Raw genomic sequence first — 17,207 nt, forward strand, 5'->3', positions numbered from 1 at the left:
TGTGGTGCTGGGAGTCAAACTCAGTACTTTGTACATGGTAGGCAAACACTACCAAACTGAACTACATCCCCAGCTTGTAGTAATAGTTATCCTTGAATATAATTATTTATAGTTAGTTCATCTCAGATTATTTATATACATTTCATCTGCCGTGTATGTCTTTTAAACTTTTAAAAAGTTGTTTCTTCATAGCTGTCAGGTTGACATAGAAATTGTGGTAGGCACTGTTGGCAGAGGTCAATACTTAGCCACATATTGAGTATCTGGTTAAGCTGAAGGCCTCAGGTATTGGTTAAAAACTGGGAATCTAGATTAGTAAAAGGAGCCCTTACATTTGGGGTATATGCTGAGTACCTTAAGGCTTTCAGAATACAACATTTAGAATTTCAGTTTTTAAACATTAGGTTTTTTTTAAGGTATCAAGATTTTATGACTATTCACATTTGTCATCCTTAAAATTTGTTACTCAAAATCAAAACTATATGTGGATGATGAGATGAACAGAATAAACAAAGCACCTCTGATGATCTTTATTAGTAAATTCCATAGCAAGTCTTCCGTCCCTTTTTGTTTGGTAGTAAATATTTATATTGTGGGTATTTTTGTTTGTCTTAGTCTTTGAGAGACAAATGAATTGTTGTTTCAGGGCAGTAGCACTTGCTGTGCCCAATAAACGCGGAATTAGTATCTGTTAATGATATAATAGTTTTATTGAAGTGATTACTTGCTTTAAAAATGGAGAAAATATAGGTAATTAATGTAAAAGAAACCTGACTCTGTTTAGAGTCAAAAGTCAAGGTTGGTTTCAGAGTTGCTGAAGTAGAGTTGAATTGGTGGCCTTTTGCATAGGAAGATGTTTTTGCAAGAAGATAGAGCTATGGCATTTGTGAATGTAGGCTTTGTTACAGTTAGCAAAATAATTGTGAGTAGAAAATCCCTAATCTGAAATCTGTAATTCACTTTGTTTTTGAGGGAGAGGGAGTTTCACTATGTTGTTCTGGCTAGCCTCTAATTTAGAGAGATCTATCTGCCTGCTTCTGCCTCTTGGGCACCAGGACTAATGGTATATGCCACCATTCCCAGCGAAATCTGTAGCTTTTTGAGCATGAAAGAAATTTGAGTATTTCAAATGTTGTATTAGAGTTGCTCAGCCAATAAAACCCAAAACAACTTCTGATCCAGCCATTTTAGACCTTGATAATTTGAAGAAAGGGGGTCACAGTCATTTCCCCCCCACCCCCACAGGCAGGCACTTTGAGCTAATTAATGGTGCCCCTCCCCCCAGTGCTGTTTCTCTTAGAAGGCATTACTTTTCAAGACTCATGCACTTGTTCAATGATTAGTACTGCAGCAAACTAGTGCAGATCCCTGTTTGTGCTGTGCCAAAGACTTTGGTAATGTTTGTGCTGTGCTGAAGACTTTTGTAATCTGTGTAATCCTTCTCTTTCTTGTGGTGTTTACCATTCAGGGTTAGTGATACTAAGAGAGAGAAATTTTTACTGTTAGCAAGTGTTACATGCTTTTTTCTTTTTTTATTTTTGTTTATTTTTCTTTCTTCCTTTTTTTTCTTTTTTTTACCTGTTTTTTCTTCTTATTCCAGCTTTACTTTTAGAAGCCCAGTCAACACCATTTCAGGTTACACCTTCAACTATGGCAAATATTGTGAAAGGCCTGTACACTCTCAGACCAGGTAAACACCTGTCATTTCTGTTGGGATTGGGCCTGTGTTTTTATTTATTATAGCCTTATCCAAAAGGGCAGTGGTTCTTTACATGCTTCCTGAGGCCAAGTGACATTTGGATTTACTGTAGTAAAAATCCTAGAACTGTTGGTTTAGGGCTCATTTGGAATTCAGCACCTAAGAGATCCACAAAAGCATTTGCTGATGCATGTCCTAGGTGTGCTGACACTTGAAAGTACCATCCTCTGTGGACTGAGGCAGGAGGATGGTGAGTCTAAAGCCAGCCTGAAAGCAGCATAGCTAGACTGTGTTGCAAAACAAAGCAAGAAATTGAATCTCGTGTTTAGGCTTAGTTTTGTATTTGTTGTTATGAAGTTTCTCCTTCATTTCACACTATATATATGCATAGGAATACACATTCAAATTACATATTCTAGTTCACATAAACAATTCCTATATTCACAAGCAAGGCCTATGAATGACCTTAGTGTGCATACTTCATAGTAAAAGCGTGGTTAGATATAGAGCAATCCAAAGAGCCTTTGTAGGGCCTCAAGCTTGCCACTGAGTTTTGTAGCTGTTTGCAACCTACCCACAGGAGAGCTTATAGAAATCTCATCCTACAATCAATGTGATTGGGGCCTGGAGAGATGGCTCAGTAATTAAGAGCACTGGCTACTCTTCCAGAGGTCCTGAGTTCAATTCTAAACAACCACCTCATTGCTCACAGCCATCAATAGTGGGATCTGATGCCCTTTTCAGCCATGAACACTCGCACATAAAATAAGTAAATAAAACTAAAAAAAAAATCTAACCCGATACCAATAAGCATTTTTAGCTAAATTGTGAAACTGGTATCAAGGAAGCAGATTCAGTAAATAATAATTACTATTTTTGGAGTCATGGTTTCTCTGTAGCCCCAGCTGTCCTAGAACTCACAGAGATCCACTTGCCTCTGCCTCCTGAGTGTTAGGATTAAAGGCATCCACCATCACTGCTGGGCAAGAAATTATTCTTTCTCAGGCTGCTATAAAATGATTAGTGACTTGTGGAGTGTTTATTATCTAACTTTGGGTTTGGTCTTGAGCCCTATTCTTTATAACTTTTAACAGAAATCATTTGTATTATTTTATAAAGTCACAAAAATATTTTATTACATTTTCTATTGTTTTTATGATATTTAAATTTCATTATCCTATAGTGTTATTAAGTTGCCTCATGAATTTTTTTGTATACTAGATTATGAATGATGTTTTTCTTTTATGCTGGAAGTCTTCCCAGTGTAGTCTGAAAAATTCTGCCTCTTAAGTAGGCAGGTTTATCATCCATGGCCTTTTATACATGTAGCAAAATTACAGAATAAAGCTAATCACTATGGGTAGGAAAAAATTGTAGATGCTTGTTTATCTAAATGCTCTTTTTCCAGGGTAAGCTCTTGTAATAGGATTTATACTCCTTGTGAGGAGAATTCTGTATTTGAGAATTGTCCTTTTGAAAAGGTGAATTTTATCACAGACTAACCTTTTGCTGCCCTAGGCGTTTTTCAGAGACACTATTAAAACATGCTTTGACATTTTCATGTCTTGCCAGTGCCCATTATGTTCCTGGTCTAGTAAAATTCTAGTCACCTGACAGATTAAGATTGGACTATTTCAAAAGCTGCATTTTAAACGCAGAAGCTGCTTCTGCTACAGGTGTCCTCAATAATGTTAGTCTTTGTGTGCCACATTTCAATCACCTTAATAGGTTTTGGACCTTAGATTCCTGCCCTCACCAGTTGGCAATTTGAGGACTTAGCATTGATGTTAAGTTTCCTGCAGAGTTTTTAGAAACTCACTTTAGATGCAGCTGCAGCAATCTTACTCTGCGCTTTTCATCTAATATATACACTTTTGTTTCATTATCTTTATTTTAATGACTACTTGAAGTTGATGAAGGATTTGGCTTCTGGAACCTCAGGCTGATTTGGTAGTCATTCCCCAGAACACTCTAATGACTCTTGCCACATTGCCAGAGGGGCAAGCCACTGAGAGCATTTGCCTGGCACTGTGCAAGGTGTAGGCTGACCTGCATTGCTCCCAGCTCTTGCATGTTTCCTTCAATTTAGCTCTCTTTAATTGGACATTGGTTTTTTTTTTCTACCACCACACAGAATCAAAAATGTGGGCTTTCAGATTCAGATTGAAGTTTTTAAAGAGGGCTTACAGGCGTCACAGAGCATTGGTATTTTCATGTTTTTTCAGTATAAACATCCAGAATATTTAGTTACTCCAGCCGGGCATATTTATAAGGGGACATTTTGAAAGCCCTAACCAGGTAGCAGTTCCATCCCTGAGTGGAGGACCAGTGCACATGTGTGTTTTACCTTGGGTAATTAATATTAACAAGCCTACTTAATGCTGTGTATTTGTTTCTTGAAATAATCCATTCCTGTCTTTTGTTTGTTTGTTTGTTTGTTTTGAGACAGGGTTTCTCTGTGTAACAATCCTGGCTATCTTGAAACTTGTTTTGTAGACAGGCTGGCCTCAAACTTCGCGGAGATCTACCTGCCTCTGCTTCCCGAGTGCAGGGATTAAAGATGTGTGCCACCACCGCCTGGCCCATTCCTGTCTTTTACTCATCCCTGAACCTGATTTGTACAATACATGCTTTTTGTTACGTCTGGTGGAAATACATTTCTATGACCTCCCCTTGTCCTTTCATTTTCTATAGATTATTCTTTTGGTCTTTTTCTCTTTTACTGTTGTGCACCCCCCAATGGAATTGAATTTAACATAAAAGATTTTTATTTCCAAAGCACTGCCTAGTTCTCCACCTCCCTGCCCCCGTTTGGATAGTTTCTTTTAACACAATATTAATATTTCCGAGTTGTCTTCTCTGGCTGGTTTGCTTGAATTAACAACTCATAGAGCTTGTATTGCCATCAAACTGCTTCTCTCCAAAACCTCTTCCTCTTGGAGATGCCTAGTAATTAGTATTTTCCTACATTAGTGTTTTCCTACATCTTCATAATTTTTTTACAAGAGTTATTCAAAAGTTATAGATTTTCATTCAGTTTTCTTGAATTAATAATGTAAAAATGTCCATTTTCTTTATACTTTTTAGAAAGAAAATACATATTTGTGTGTTCACCAAAATAGGACTGGATCAAGATTTTTCAATTGGTTTAATATATATATTCTTGTTGTCTAAATAAGAAACTTGTTTTCTACATTATTATTATTATTATTATTTTCTTAACAAATCATATGTTTTCCCTCACAGAATGGGTTCAGATGGCTCCGACTTTGTTTTCTAAGTTTATTCCAAACATTCTGCCTCCAGCTGTGGAATCTGAACTTTCTGAATATGCCGCTCAAGATCAGAAGCTTCAAAGAGAACTTATACAGAATGGTTTTACCAGGCAAGTTGCTCTTTCTTTTAGTGACGATATAGCTCACTTCCCTAGGCTTCTAGCTTGGCTACAGAGAGTGCCTAGTGCTGGAGCTGTGGGCTCCTTGTCTGGACGTTCCCAGCTGGGTGCTAAGCTGTGTGCATTTTGAAGACTGGGCAGTTAGATGGGATAAGGCCTTCCATCTTTGGAGACTCACTTTAATCCTGAACACGACAAAAACATGACTGCCATGTTTTCTCTAAATCTAAATGTTCTTTAAAAAAGTTATAGATGTCCAGAAAATTCCCTTCCCTTGCTTTTGGTGCATGTTTTTTTTCTAAAATGTTTGCAATTCCTTGTTATGACTGTACCCCAGAGAACTCATAGAAAGTATGGGTCTTTTTTTTTTTGTAATTATTATTTTCATTAGAATGAATTAATATAAAACACTGGTGTTTTCCTGTGGGAAAGTACTTGGTTGTGTCAGGAAGTAAAGGCTTACATTTTTATAATTTTTATGTTTATCTTTCCCTATCCTCTGGTGTTTGAATACCTAATATTAAGGAAACTTGTGAAAAAGAAGATTATCTCATGGTACAGGAATGCATTTCTCTAAAATTCCGAGGCTAAACTGAATTTTAGAAACAAACAAACCAAAACAGACAAGCAAAACAAAACAAAAATAGCCTTTGCCATAGTTGCTCACTTAATCTGTTACTGGATGAGAGAGAAAGGAAATTTTGTTGTTGTTTTCTCATTTCACAGATGGGACTTTCTTGCCTGGGGGGTGGGGTGGGGGTCTTGGTGACATCTGTAGTTGTAAGGTAGTGGAAGCACTGAGAATTCCTCCATAGTGTCTTATACCAGGAGTCAGTGCAGACGGGTGTTGCTAGGATGTAAGTAGATGGCTTTTCTCTTTGACACTGAATCCTGAATCTCCTGGTATTAAAGTATTCTGTACATAGAGTAGAGCCATGTAATGCCGTATTCTTTGACAATTATTTCATGGGTACATGTAATGTATCTTCTTGATTATACCCATCTCACTCTCAGCTTCATGGTTTTTGTTTGTTTGTTTTTTAAATAATCCAGAGTCCAATTTGTGTGTGTACATGGGTGTGGGTTATATACTGGGGTATGGGCAACCTGCCTGCAGCCACCTGCCCAAAGAAAAGTGACTCCTCACCTAGCATCCATCACTGCCAGTAGCTCTTCAGCTAGAGGTGGGGCCTCAGGAATCCTTCCTTCCCATATTCAATAATATGAAAATAAAACAGTAGTTTTTATTTCCACTTGTCTCACTGTCTACCCCAACCCATTGAGTAACCATTATTAAGGTGGTTTTTTGTTTGTTTGTTTGGTATGATACAAGTAAAACTTATCCTTATTTTTACCCCTCCCCCCCATATACTACACTGTGTGTCTATGTTAGACTATTAGATGGTATAGTTACTTGACTAGGCCCTATTAGTTGTTTGGTAATACAGACAGCTGTAATGGAGAACCAAAAACATGCCTTAATCTGTGCTTGTTACATAACGTATCTCAGAAGTAGCTTTGCTGGCTGGGTCAAGGGTAGATAATTGAAAATTGAAAATGTGGTTAATACTGCCATTTTGCATATGGTCTTCATGAGTCACACATACACTGTGTAAGTGTAACTGTATTTTTAAAAAGTGTAGAATCTACTCATAATAAGTCTGCATTTCTTATAAAGCTGAGCATATGTTTGCATTTGTTTTTCTATTAATTGCTTATGTCCTTTGCCATTGCTCTACTAGTCTTTTTTCCTTGATTTCTAGGAGTTCTTTATACAGTCAAAAAATTGGCTCATAGTTAAAGATACATTCCTCAGTTGATCTTTTGACTTTGTTTTCAATCATGAGAAAGTGGTTTTCTATTTTTGCGTAACTGTATTAGGGTAAGGTTTTTGTGACTTCTGTAGTTTGTATTATAATTAAATTTTGCTTTAGATACTTTTATTTCACTGTTTAAAAGATGTGTACTGCACACATCCCAGGATCCCACAGAGGCCAAAAGAGCAATGCATAGGTTGGGATTTTACTCAAGTGTGGGTGCTGGGAACTGAACCCAGGGCCTCAGCAAGAGCCAAATGCTCTTAACCACAAAATCATCTCTTCAACCCCTAGATATTCCCCCTTTAAAAAGTCGCCCTTTGAAAACCTGTTCTTGCGTGTGTCACTGAACTGTTGAGGTTCATCCATAGGTGTCTCCTAGTCCTAGCTTGGGGACAAGAACAAGTGAACAGGGTGGATCTGCTGAGTATGGCTATCATGATGACTTGGGTTGGGTGAGATGAATAGCCTCTGACTCTGGATGCACCACCACACTGTATTTCCTTTGCTTTGAAAGAACTATTTCAGGGCTGTGCTGCCAAGGCCAAGGGGATCAGGGAACTGCCTTGGGCTTTTGGTGTAAATTTAGACTTTTTATTACTCATAATGGGGTTCTTTAAAACAGCTTCTGGCTGAGTTTTGAACATTAGTTAGTATTCCAAGAGTTAGTACAATTAAAATGTCTTGTAGCACAAACTTGATCAAGCCATTTTTATAGTTAACACCGTATTACACATTTACTATGAGGGTTAAACTCAGCCTTCTAATGATTCTGATGGGTACTTTGAACAGAGTAGGCTCTGCCAAAGCTGACATCCTATGACCCATTTTTTTGCTTATTTAACCACCTATCATAAAGGACTATCATGCTGAACAGAAAGCCTGTCTTTGTGTCATGGGCCTTCTGTGTAATACCCTGTCTACTTAGTTCTCTTTAGCCATTATGTATCTATCTAGCTAGGACTGTTGTAGAGAGAAATAACATTCACTGATTTGAAAGGGGAGGAAAACCCAACATATACAGGCTGCCAAATAATTCTTTCACTTCTGTTTGGATATGAACAGTACTTTGTGAGTTTTATTTCACCCAAGTTTGTGGTTCTTTATTGGTATTACAAGCTCTTCATTTTGTGTCAAAATCTTTGAAATGTTTTTATGTAGCATGCATATGTCTTCAGATATATTCCCTCTGTAGATCTTTAGATGCATGGAAATACAGAGAAGACTATTTCAAAAAACTAGAATAGACATATGGAAGCTCAAAATATGATCTTTTGTGGGTAATTGAATCTGTTGGAGGGGGGATAGATTGGTGTCTGATGTCAGAAATAGCCTTTTGGGAAATAGAAAACATGGGCCCAGGGCTGGAGTGTACCATTCAGGCCAGCCTAGAGTCCCACCAAACATCTTGCAAAGGCATATAAGATGTTCCATCAGAGAAGAGGTGACCTCAGTTTCTGAAATACAGTAGACCCTTGTAGAGGTACTGGTGGTTTTTTTGTTTGTTTGTTTTTGTTTTTAGCTGAGAGGGTGGCCCCTAAAATTACTTTTTCATTTCATAACGGAGCACAGTGTACAGCTGACAGTCTTTAGTATATACATACATTAGTTAGTTACTTTATTCCTTCTGTTTCCCTGTTGCATTTCACCTGTTAATTGGATGTGTTCTATGTAACCAGTGAAGGAGGTAGGAATGGATGCTTTGTTTAGGCGTGGGGTTCCAGATATTTGTATCTTCAATTTTAATCAGCATTATAACCACACTTGTCTGGCTTTGGTAGGATATCTTTTTAGGCTGCTCAGGGCTACTCTTGGAGAATACAGTGGAATTTTTTTTTCTAGATTCTCACTGTAAAGAATCATATACCTCCCAGTCATGTCTTAGGGCCTCTCTGCCAACCATCAAGGATCCTTAGCTTGGCTAGAGATATCTGTCCTGGTCAGAAGCAATTGGAAAAAGAATAAACTTGGAATATCTGGAGATTTATCCAAAATCTTATAATATTTCAAAATTAGCATTGGTTTAGTAATCAAATTGTTTTATTGTTTGATTAATTGAAATGTGGGATGCTCAGCATTTTAGCAATCATCTGAGACGATGAATTTTTAACCAATTTGTTAATTTAACAGATACATTTCCAGTGTTTCTCACGTGCTAGACCCTGTGAGGCACCCACTTTCATGGTACTTACGGTCTACTGTTGGCAAGCAAATGATAAACTTGTAAAAAATACAATTTCAAGTAAAAAAATAAGCACTGTGAAGAGAATCAGACAATGAAGTAGTAGAGTAGAGGGCTATCATTGACATGGTGTTGGCTTCCAAGGGGATGACTGAGTTGAGGTGAGAAGGAACAGACAGCCGTGTGACGCCTTGGGAAGGGAGTGGCAAACAGAAAGTTAGCCACCCCAAAAATGAGCAGAGGTGATAAGGGCTGGAAAATAAGGTGGGAGAGAGTTCAGAGCCGTGACACTGGCTGGGAAATGAATTGGAATTGATTTTAAATTGTAATTGAAAGTTATGAAGAGTTTTAATCAGAGGTGTGAACTAAACTTGTTTATAAGCTCACTCTGGCTCTTTGTCTAGAATATTACAAGCCTGAAGAAGGTTTTAGGGATAGAGCTGAACAGACATTATGTACTGGGTATGATAAATTTTCAGTATGTATTTACTGATTAGAATGCTGAACCTATAGATCTCAGACAGAAATCAGCTGCCTGTAAATCTCTGAGCCCCAGACTGGTATGGTCTGCATCTTAAAAGGGAAGAATACATAGAAGAAAAGGTGGCCTGTGACAGTGTTTAGCCGAGCCAACAAAGGGCACCAACAGTGGGTGGGAGAAGGTCAGAGGAAGGAGGGTTGATTGCATCCTTGGCTGAGAGATGAGTAAGTGGAGCCATTATTGCTCATTGCTTAAGCATTGCAGTTTGGATTAGTGTCTGAAGCCAGAACGTCAGTGTGATGCACGAGAGGCATGGGTGTGGCCTATTCACAACCACTCTTAACTTCAGTGCAGAACTTGACTGCTTGTGAGGCTAGGCTGGGTACTGTATTTGAAGATTTGTGCTCTCTGGTCACAAGAGTCTTCAAGCACCTTAGTTTCTGACTTCCAAAGGCTTTGAGAGTCTCAGTTTGTGGCTTGAGGGGAAGATTTTTTAACTTCCCTCTGTTCAATATTTAAAGTCTTGCTAGTATGTGCAGTTTATTGGGAATAATATTAGCAGAGTCTGGGGTTGTTGTCAAAGACGTATTTTAGCTTGCTCCTGTTTCTAGTCCTTATTGTAAACTGTCTATAGATTATCCTTCATTCAATAACTTCCTATATTTAACAGACTACATATACCCTTGAAGTAAGAATACCCTTACTCAGCTGATGTTTAATGTCTGTTTAAACAGGTTGTTGGGTTAGAATCTGAAGGATTTGCTGTTTGTATATCACATACGTCTATTTATTTCTACTGTTTTTGTGTGTAAAGAAACCAGTCAGTTTTGTTGACTTCTTCCTCTTATCCCTAGAGGTGACCAGTCCCGGAAGAGAGCTGGGGACGAGTTGGCTTATAGTAAGTGATGATGCTTTTCCTGTTTTGATGGGTTTTGATGTGGGCCAGCTTCTGAGGATGAGTGTGGAGACCATGTGAGTGGAGGTGGTGGTCTAGATGGCATGACCTGGAGATTCTTTGGGATAATGTCCCAAGATCAGTTCCTGATGGTATTGGCTCCTTTTCAGTTCTCTCAGAACTATGTTATTTTTTCAAAGTTTTTAAAATAAACACACCAGGAGATGGGGTCAGGAGAGAAATAGCTTTTCGTGAACAGAGTGTTCTTTGTCTCTCATGGTTTTCCTTCTGACTTTTTTTTTCAGACAGTCCGTCCGCTTGTGCAAGTTCCAGGGGATATAGATAGTGACTGTTGAAATACTTTCTCCCAGAGAGAAGACACTGGAGCTGCAGAAACTGTTCCAGGCACAGTGGGGCCTGCACCACTCAGGAGCTCTGTCAAAAGGCTGTTCTCAGAGAGGATGGCACACTTCCTTGATTTTTCAGTTTTCAAAAACAAGAACTAACAAAAACAGTTGCTGCTAGACTTGGGGGTGATTTTGAAATAGGACAATCTTTTAATGAGTTTATCTACAGAGCAAGTATCTTGGGGAGTGGCCATTGCCAAGTGAAGCCCAACATGCAAATCAGCTTCCTCCAAAAACTTGTTCATTTGTGGACTTGGCACATGGTGTCTGTGTCTCATGTCAAGGTATCTTTGCTTAAAACCAAGCAGATGTTATAATACAGTATTTTCACCCATGTCCCAAACAATCTGTTTTAAATTCAGAATTGGTCTATGTTTAACATTAGTCTTACAGGAAGAAAAATGCCAATAACTGCTTTCACTATAACTTTCCCCATCAATTCACATTTTTAACTCTGTGCCTTGAGCTTTGTGCACTTTGCAACTGTGTGACCTTGTCATCAGACTCACAATGCTTCCTGGAGAAGTTGATATCTCAAGTTGGTCTACCAAGGCCTCTGGTGTGGCTTTGTAGCGGGACCTGATTGAGAAAATGACCAGGGGTCAGAGTTCACCCTCCTATCCCAGTTCTCATGAGGACCAACTCTTGACTGAGCGGTGTCCTTTCTGCCATCGCCTCACCTGATCTTACCGGCCTCTGTGGTATGGGTGGAGTTCTGGTCCAGGGCCATGATACTGTAGAGATTACTAAACAGTGGGAGCCGCTTCCTGGACCCCTCTAGGGAGAAATAGTTATTAAAGCCAAATAATGGTGAGTGGTTCTTGGTCCATCACATTCTAATGGGTGCGTTTAGTATTTGTAAGAGGTTGGCTGTGCCCTGCATCTTGTAAACATCATGTGTGATATTTGAGAACAGCAGGGGAGAGTTTGCACTGGCGTCTGAAGGCTTCCTTCAGCTGTGATAAAGCTGTATTTTCTGTTTCACTACATCAACAGTGCTCTTTAGGTCTTCACAAAAGTCTGAAGCATGCTCCAGCTATTTTTCAGTGGTAAACAAGAATCAACATGGTGAGGGAAAAATATTCTCAATTTTGCTTGAACATCAAGTGAGCATTGACTTTGTGCTACCAGGCTTTAGCCAACAGTGATTCTGACCCTTCCCTTCAGAGAATTGCCCCCCACTCCCATCCCCATCCCTACCCCCAGCTACTACTGCGAACTCAGTGGGTTGATGAAGAGTCAGAAATGGGACAGTGGGGGCAAGAATGTTGCCCAGTAGCAGCAGTCCTGGATTTGTAAATGATGGTCTAGTTCTTTCTGATACTTCTCTGCATTTGGTAGAGTTTATGGGGGCTTTAATTGGCTTAAATTTTATTTGGGTTACCTTGAAGAACCCTGCGTGAGGACAGGCAGGCTCTAATTATGGCCTGTACAGTTTTTCTGCTCTAATGTCAAGGGTAATTTTCATTTTATCAAGAATCCCAAAGTTTGTTTTTCTGTTGGAGTGTTTGCTACAAGGTTGTAAATACCATTTGTAACTGGTTTCTTCTAGATGGCTTTAATATTTTTGACAGTAGTAAAGTTGAGCATTTCTTGAGACATAGGTAAGTGGCTCAGTGTCTAATTTTTACCCTCTCTCCTTTCCTGGAAGAGAGCATTTTTTTCCTCCAACAGAACTTTCCCTATAAAAGCTTTACACAAATGGGCATTAAAGTGGGTGCTTCTGCATTATTAAGTTGATGGAGAAATAGTCATACTCATTCTGTGTTAGCACAAAATAGGCAGAGGAAAGCCTGTGAAATTCTCTGAGTTAGAGCTGGGTACACATGCTGATCTTGAAAGTCTGGGGAGAGTGTGTGTGTGATCCCTACAGTTTGTAAACCTTAATGAAGGTGAAATTGACAGAATCCTTAGTCCTCAACTATGAGAAAATAAAATCTGCTCTTTCCCACTTAGAATTTGAGGAAAAATATTTTTTTTTCATGTATGCTTGTGTTCTTGCCAGTCCAATGTGCAGTTTTTCTACCCCTGTTTAAGACTCCTTTCTTAGTCAGATCCTCAAAGGCCAGATGGTTTGGATCAGCTAGCCAGTGCAATGGAGTCGATTTGGCTAAACTGGCAAGTATATAGGTTTGCCTACAAGTAGGCCTTTAAAGAGAGCCACAATTTGTTCTTTACTGAGACTTGTGGAAAAGTCTTTTCTTCTGGTTCCGATTGGAAGTTGGTTTGTGTGTGGGTGAGAGTGCAGATGAATGGGTGCCCTTGGTCATGACACTGCATATATGTCTCCAGTGCTCAGACCCGTGTAACTGCTGCCTGCCCCCCTTGTTTGCTTTCTGTCAGGTTGCAAATTTGCACACACGAAATGATTCCTCAGGAACAGTTTGCACACTCCTCTCTTCGATGTACTCTGTATAGACCAAACAGCATCAACGGTTATAGTACAAGAGGCTTCATATGTATACCTGCTAGCACAGGCCGTGGTGAGCTTGCAAACAGTACTGTTTCTGCAGGTAATGGGAAGAGTTAAGTGACCTCCTGATTCTCCCTGTAAATAACCTTCCAGATTGTGCTGTCTTATTGAGGCTGTGTTTGTTTGTTTTTTCTCCCTTCTCTCTCACAGCAGTTAATTATTTCCATGGTTAGTATGCAAGAATTGCCCTTGAGCTAAGATTCAGTTGTTTATTAAGCAGCCAATACTAAACTAAGCATTATTCTTTGAATATATGTTCATAGAATATACTAATTTGAGATAATTAAGAAGCAACTAAAAAGCAAACAAAAATCCTGCATTTAGCTATCCAGCTGTTAGTGTTTAGAGGTTTGTTTGTTTGTTTGCTATTTGTTTTTATGGTGTGTCCCTCGAGCTTTTAGCTTGGATTATTTGCTTTTATCCAAGTGTAGGTCTCTTAAGGGGACATTAAAATTGGAATGTGACACTGTTAACTGACACCTGACACAAGTCTAGAGGCTCTTTTCTTTTGTGATTACTGCTTTCAGTAAGACTGCAAAGTGAGGTTCATTTTTACCAGAAGTTGCAGGGGTTCATAAAGAAATGGCTCTTGTGCTTTAACTACGCATAGAAGTCTGCCTTGGTTCCGACCCCCAGAATATTTGGAAGGAGGTACCTGTTCTTTCCTGAAGGAAATGCCTCCTCTCTGGTCCCCCTGCTGCTCACCTGCTGTCACTGCCTCCTTCCTGCACTCCCTAGACCTTAACTTGAACCTCTTTCCAGGGCCAGTGGGGAGGAGGTTTGCCACCTCTCTTCATCTTAGGCTTGATTCATTGTGAGGAGAGTGCTGATGGATTACACACCTCTGGGAAATCAGTGTGACTCTGGGGTTAAGAGTGCAGTGGTTTGGAAAAAAAAATAGCGTGTATTGGGTCTTATGTGTCATTTAAATATTGTGGCTGTACTAAATGCAGTAAGACTGGATGTTTTCCTGGATGTGTTTGGTTGAATGGTTGACAATGCCCATGGCTCTTTTAGTCTTATTTGTCAATGTTACAACTGTGCAATTGTGGAGAAATTATTTATGTCAAGTCCTGAGGAACTGTGACTCAAACAAATGCTTATACAAAATTTGGAGATCACATGCAGGCAACAAGCTTTGCCACCCACCAGCATAGCAGAGTGAATGAAGCATTGCTGTCTAGTGTCCTGACCATTTTTCATAAGGCATGGCAAATCTGGTACTACCCTTTGCCACTCATTCACACAACACAACTAAAGCGCTTCCTGAGCTGGGGCACAAAGCTGCTGGCCTGGGCTCTCCTTATAAACATTTGGTGGATTTTTTGAATCACTCCTCTGTAATAGATGTATATTCTCACTCTAAAACATTGTGGTTAATGAGAAATAAATCTTGTACAAATGTCCTTAAACTTGTTTTGTTATTAAGTTTTGTGCATCTTAGATGTCCTGGTTCACTGTGGTAACATTGGATGTTCAGTTTCACTTACAGGGTACTCTGTAACATAGTAGCCACAACTCAAGACACTGTCAGCCTTAACCTCAGTGAGGACAGAACTGTTTGTTTACATGTGCTTTAGGCATTACCGTGTGTTTGTAAGCATGTACTGTAAGTGTAGTGTATAGTGTGTAAGCATGAGTGAACTGTAGGTATAGTGTGTGTGCATGCTGTAGGTGACATAGTATATGTGCACACATGTACTGTGGGTGTATATAGTACATATGTGTGTATGTATGAACATGCTGCCAGTGTAGTATGTGTACATGTGCTTTAGACATGGGTATATATATGTGCTGTAGGCATATATAATAGGCATAATTTCCTTGGAGGAACCCAGAAGCTCATAAGCATTTTTTAATAATAACATTTTGACTGTTGTAAACATGTCATTTCCTTTTGGATTAACATATGAATTTATACAAAGCCATTACAAAGGCCAAAAACCTTGTTTTTAATAAAATTTAAAATCTAATGTGAAAGTGTAAACAAATGAAAATAGAAAAATGCCCATTGAAAGAAGGAACTTGCTGTACTAAAAATTATACATCACATTTTTCAGACGTACTATTAAATTTAAAGCAGTTACAATGTTGTAAGCATACACAGGGGAAATGGGTAAAAATAGGAATGATGCATACATTGACATGAGCTTTTAAAAGTTATTCTGGCCATGAGGAATTATTCATTGAGAACTGCTGGAGAAAATTAAATTGAAGCTGCCATACCATTCATCAAAGAAAGTCCAGATGGGCTAAAAATTAAATTTAAAAGCACAGCACAGAAAAGACTATTGACTCCCCACTCCTAGGAATTGGAGAAGTTTCTTTTATAGACACAGACATGAGGCACAAATGCTGTATACATGCTGCCAACTGCCTTTGTGCTCTGTGGAGTGTTCTGTGTGTGTACTTAAAACATTTTTAACTTAAAAATTTTTTAATGTGTATTTGTGTGCCTGTGTGAGTTTATATGTGCATACAGGGCATGCAGAGACCAGGAGATCTGTAAACTAGAACTAGAGCAGCAGTTCTCTCAGCCTGTGGGTTGCAACCCATGGAGAGGTTGAATATCAAATAATTCTGTACAATTCATAACTACCAAAATTGCAGTTATGAAGTAGCAACAAAAACTGTAAAAAAGGATCAAAGCATTAGGAAGGTGGAGAACCACTAAGTTATGAGTCGGTGTGTGTGTGTTGGGAACCAAACCTAGGTCCTCTGTAAACAGAATATACATTCAACGATGGCTATCTCTCTGCCCCCAAATTTTAAAAATTTAAACATGTACTCGTATACTAGTACGCATAAGACAGAAAAAAAGACAAAACATTTTAAAGTATTGTGGGTGGCATTTGTATCTTTTAAAACTAAAAAATTTTGGCTGCTTGAAATGGGGTTTCTGGCTGGCCCCTGGCTGTTTTAGAACCCACTCTATAGACAAGGCTGGCCTTGAACTCAGAGATCTGCCTATGCCTCCCTAGTGCTGGAATTAAAGAAATGTGCACCCCCCCAAATGGTTTTTAAGTAAGATCCATGCTATTCAAAAATGATTTGGGGTTGGGGAGATCACCCTAGAGTTTGCTCTGCACGTGTGAAGGTCAGGTTTCTGAGGATCTATGAGAGCTCCTTGTTTTAGCATTCCTACAGCAAGGTAGGAGATGGAGACGGAAGAATCCTGGAAGCTTGGTGGCCAGTTAGCCTGGCATTGCAGTGGTAAGCAGAGACCACATTTCAAAAATACAAGATGAAAGACATGGAGCCACTCCCGGGTTGTCTCCGGATGACTTTGAGCTGTTGCATATGTGCACAGGACACATTGGACATATACACAAATTATTTTATAAGCTTGGTCTTGGGATTACTATTGCTATTTTGAAACACCATGACCAAAAGCAAGTAGGTGCTTGTAGCAATTTTTCCAAGATTAAAACATTCCATCCTGCAGGGAAGCTTTTTAAAAAGGCAAAAACTCAAAGTAGCTTCAGGAAGTTCTTAAAACTGACCATATTTCCCTAGGTCCCCTTTTGCCAGAGTAAACAATAAAAGCTAAGAGCCCCCTCTCAGAGGGAAAAGCTAAAGAAGATTCAAAGAAGTTGAGTTACAAAAAAGACCAAGGGAAAAAGATGCAAAGAGACTCTGACCAGGCTAGCTGCCTGGAACATGTAGAAACCAGCTCAGTTGTCTAGAAGAGACCAGAGTCAACTTGGAAATGACATTCTTCAGTCTGTTGAGGTGCCTGCAGACTGTATGGTGTGCTTCAGGTTTCCCTGCTTTTGTGAGCTGTTGTCCATGCTGGAGCTGTCTGCGTCATTCTGCTTCTGTTAAGTAACTCCAATAAAGCTCACTGGTTCATCAAGTT

General features: G+C 39.2%; 1 protein-coding gene across 2 annotated transcripts in view; it reads left to right on the plus strand.

Moving 5' to 3' along the window:
* Cacul1 (CDK2 associated cullin domain 1) overlaps nucleotides 1-14,760 on the plus strand; it is a 54,160-nt gene extending 39,400 nt beyond the window's left edge. Inside the window, exons 6-9 of one of the 2 annotated variants that reach the window (XM_005085348.4) lie at nucleotides 1,601-1,690; nucleotides 4,946-5,084; nucleotides 10,428-10,471; nucleotides 10,774-14,760. In XM_005085348.4, the coding sequence (XP_005085405.1) occupies nucleotides 1,601-1,690; nucleotides 4,946-5,084; nucleotides 10,428-10,471; nucleotides 10,774-10,814 (314 nt within the window). In that variant the 3' untranslated portion in view covers nucleotides 10,815-14,760. The remainder of the gene's footprint in view (nucleotides 1-1,600; nucleotides 1,691-4,945; nucleotides 5,085-10,427; nucleotides 10,472-10,773) is intronic. The other variant, XM_005085349.4, reaches the window with a different exon arrangement.
* The last annotated feature ends 2,447 nt before the right edge of the window (nucleotides 14,761-17,207 follow it).

This window comes from Mesocricetus auratus, unplaced genomic scaffold (assembly GCF_017639785.1).
Source record: "Mesocricetus auratus isolate SY011 unplaced genomic scaffold, BCM_Maur_2.0 Super-Scaffold_4256, whole genome shotgun sequence".
NCBI classification, from domain to species: domain Eukaryota; kingdom Metazoa; phylum Chordata; class Mammalia; order Rodentia; family Cricetidae; genus Mesocricetus; species Mesocricetus auratus.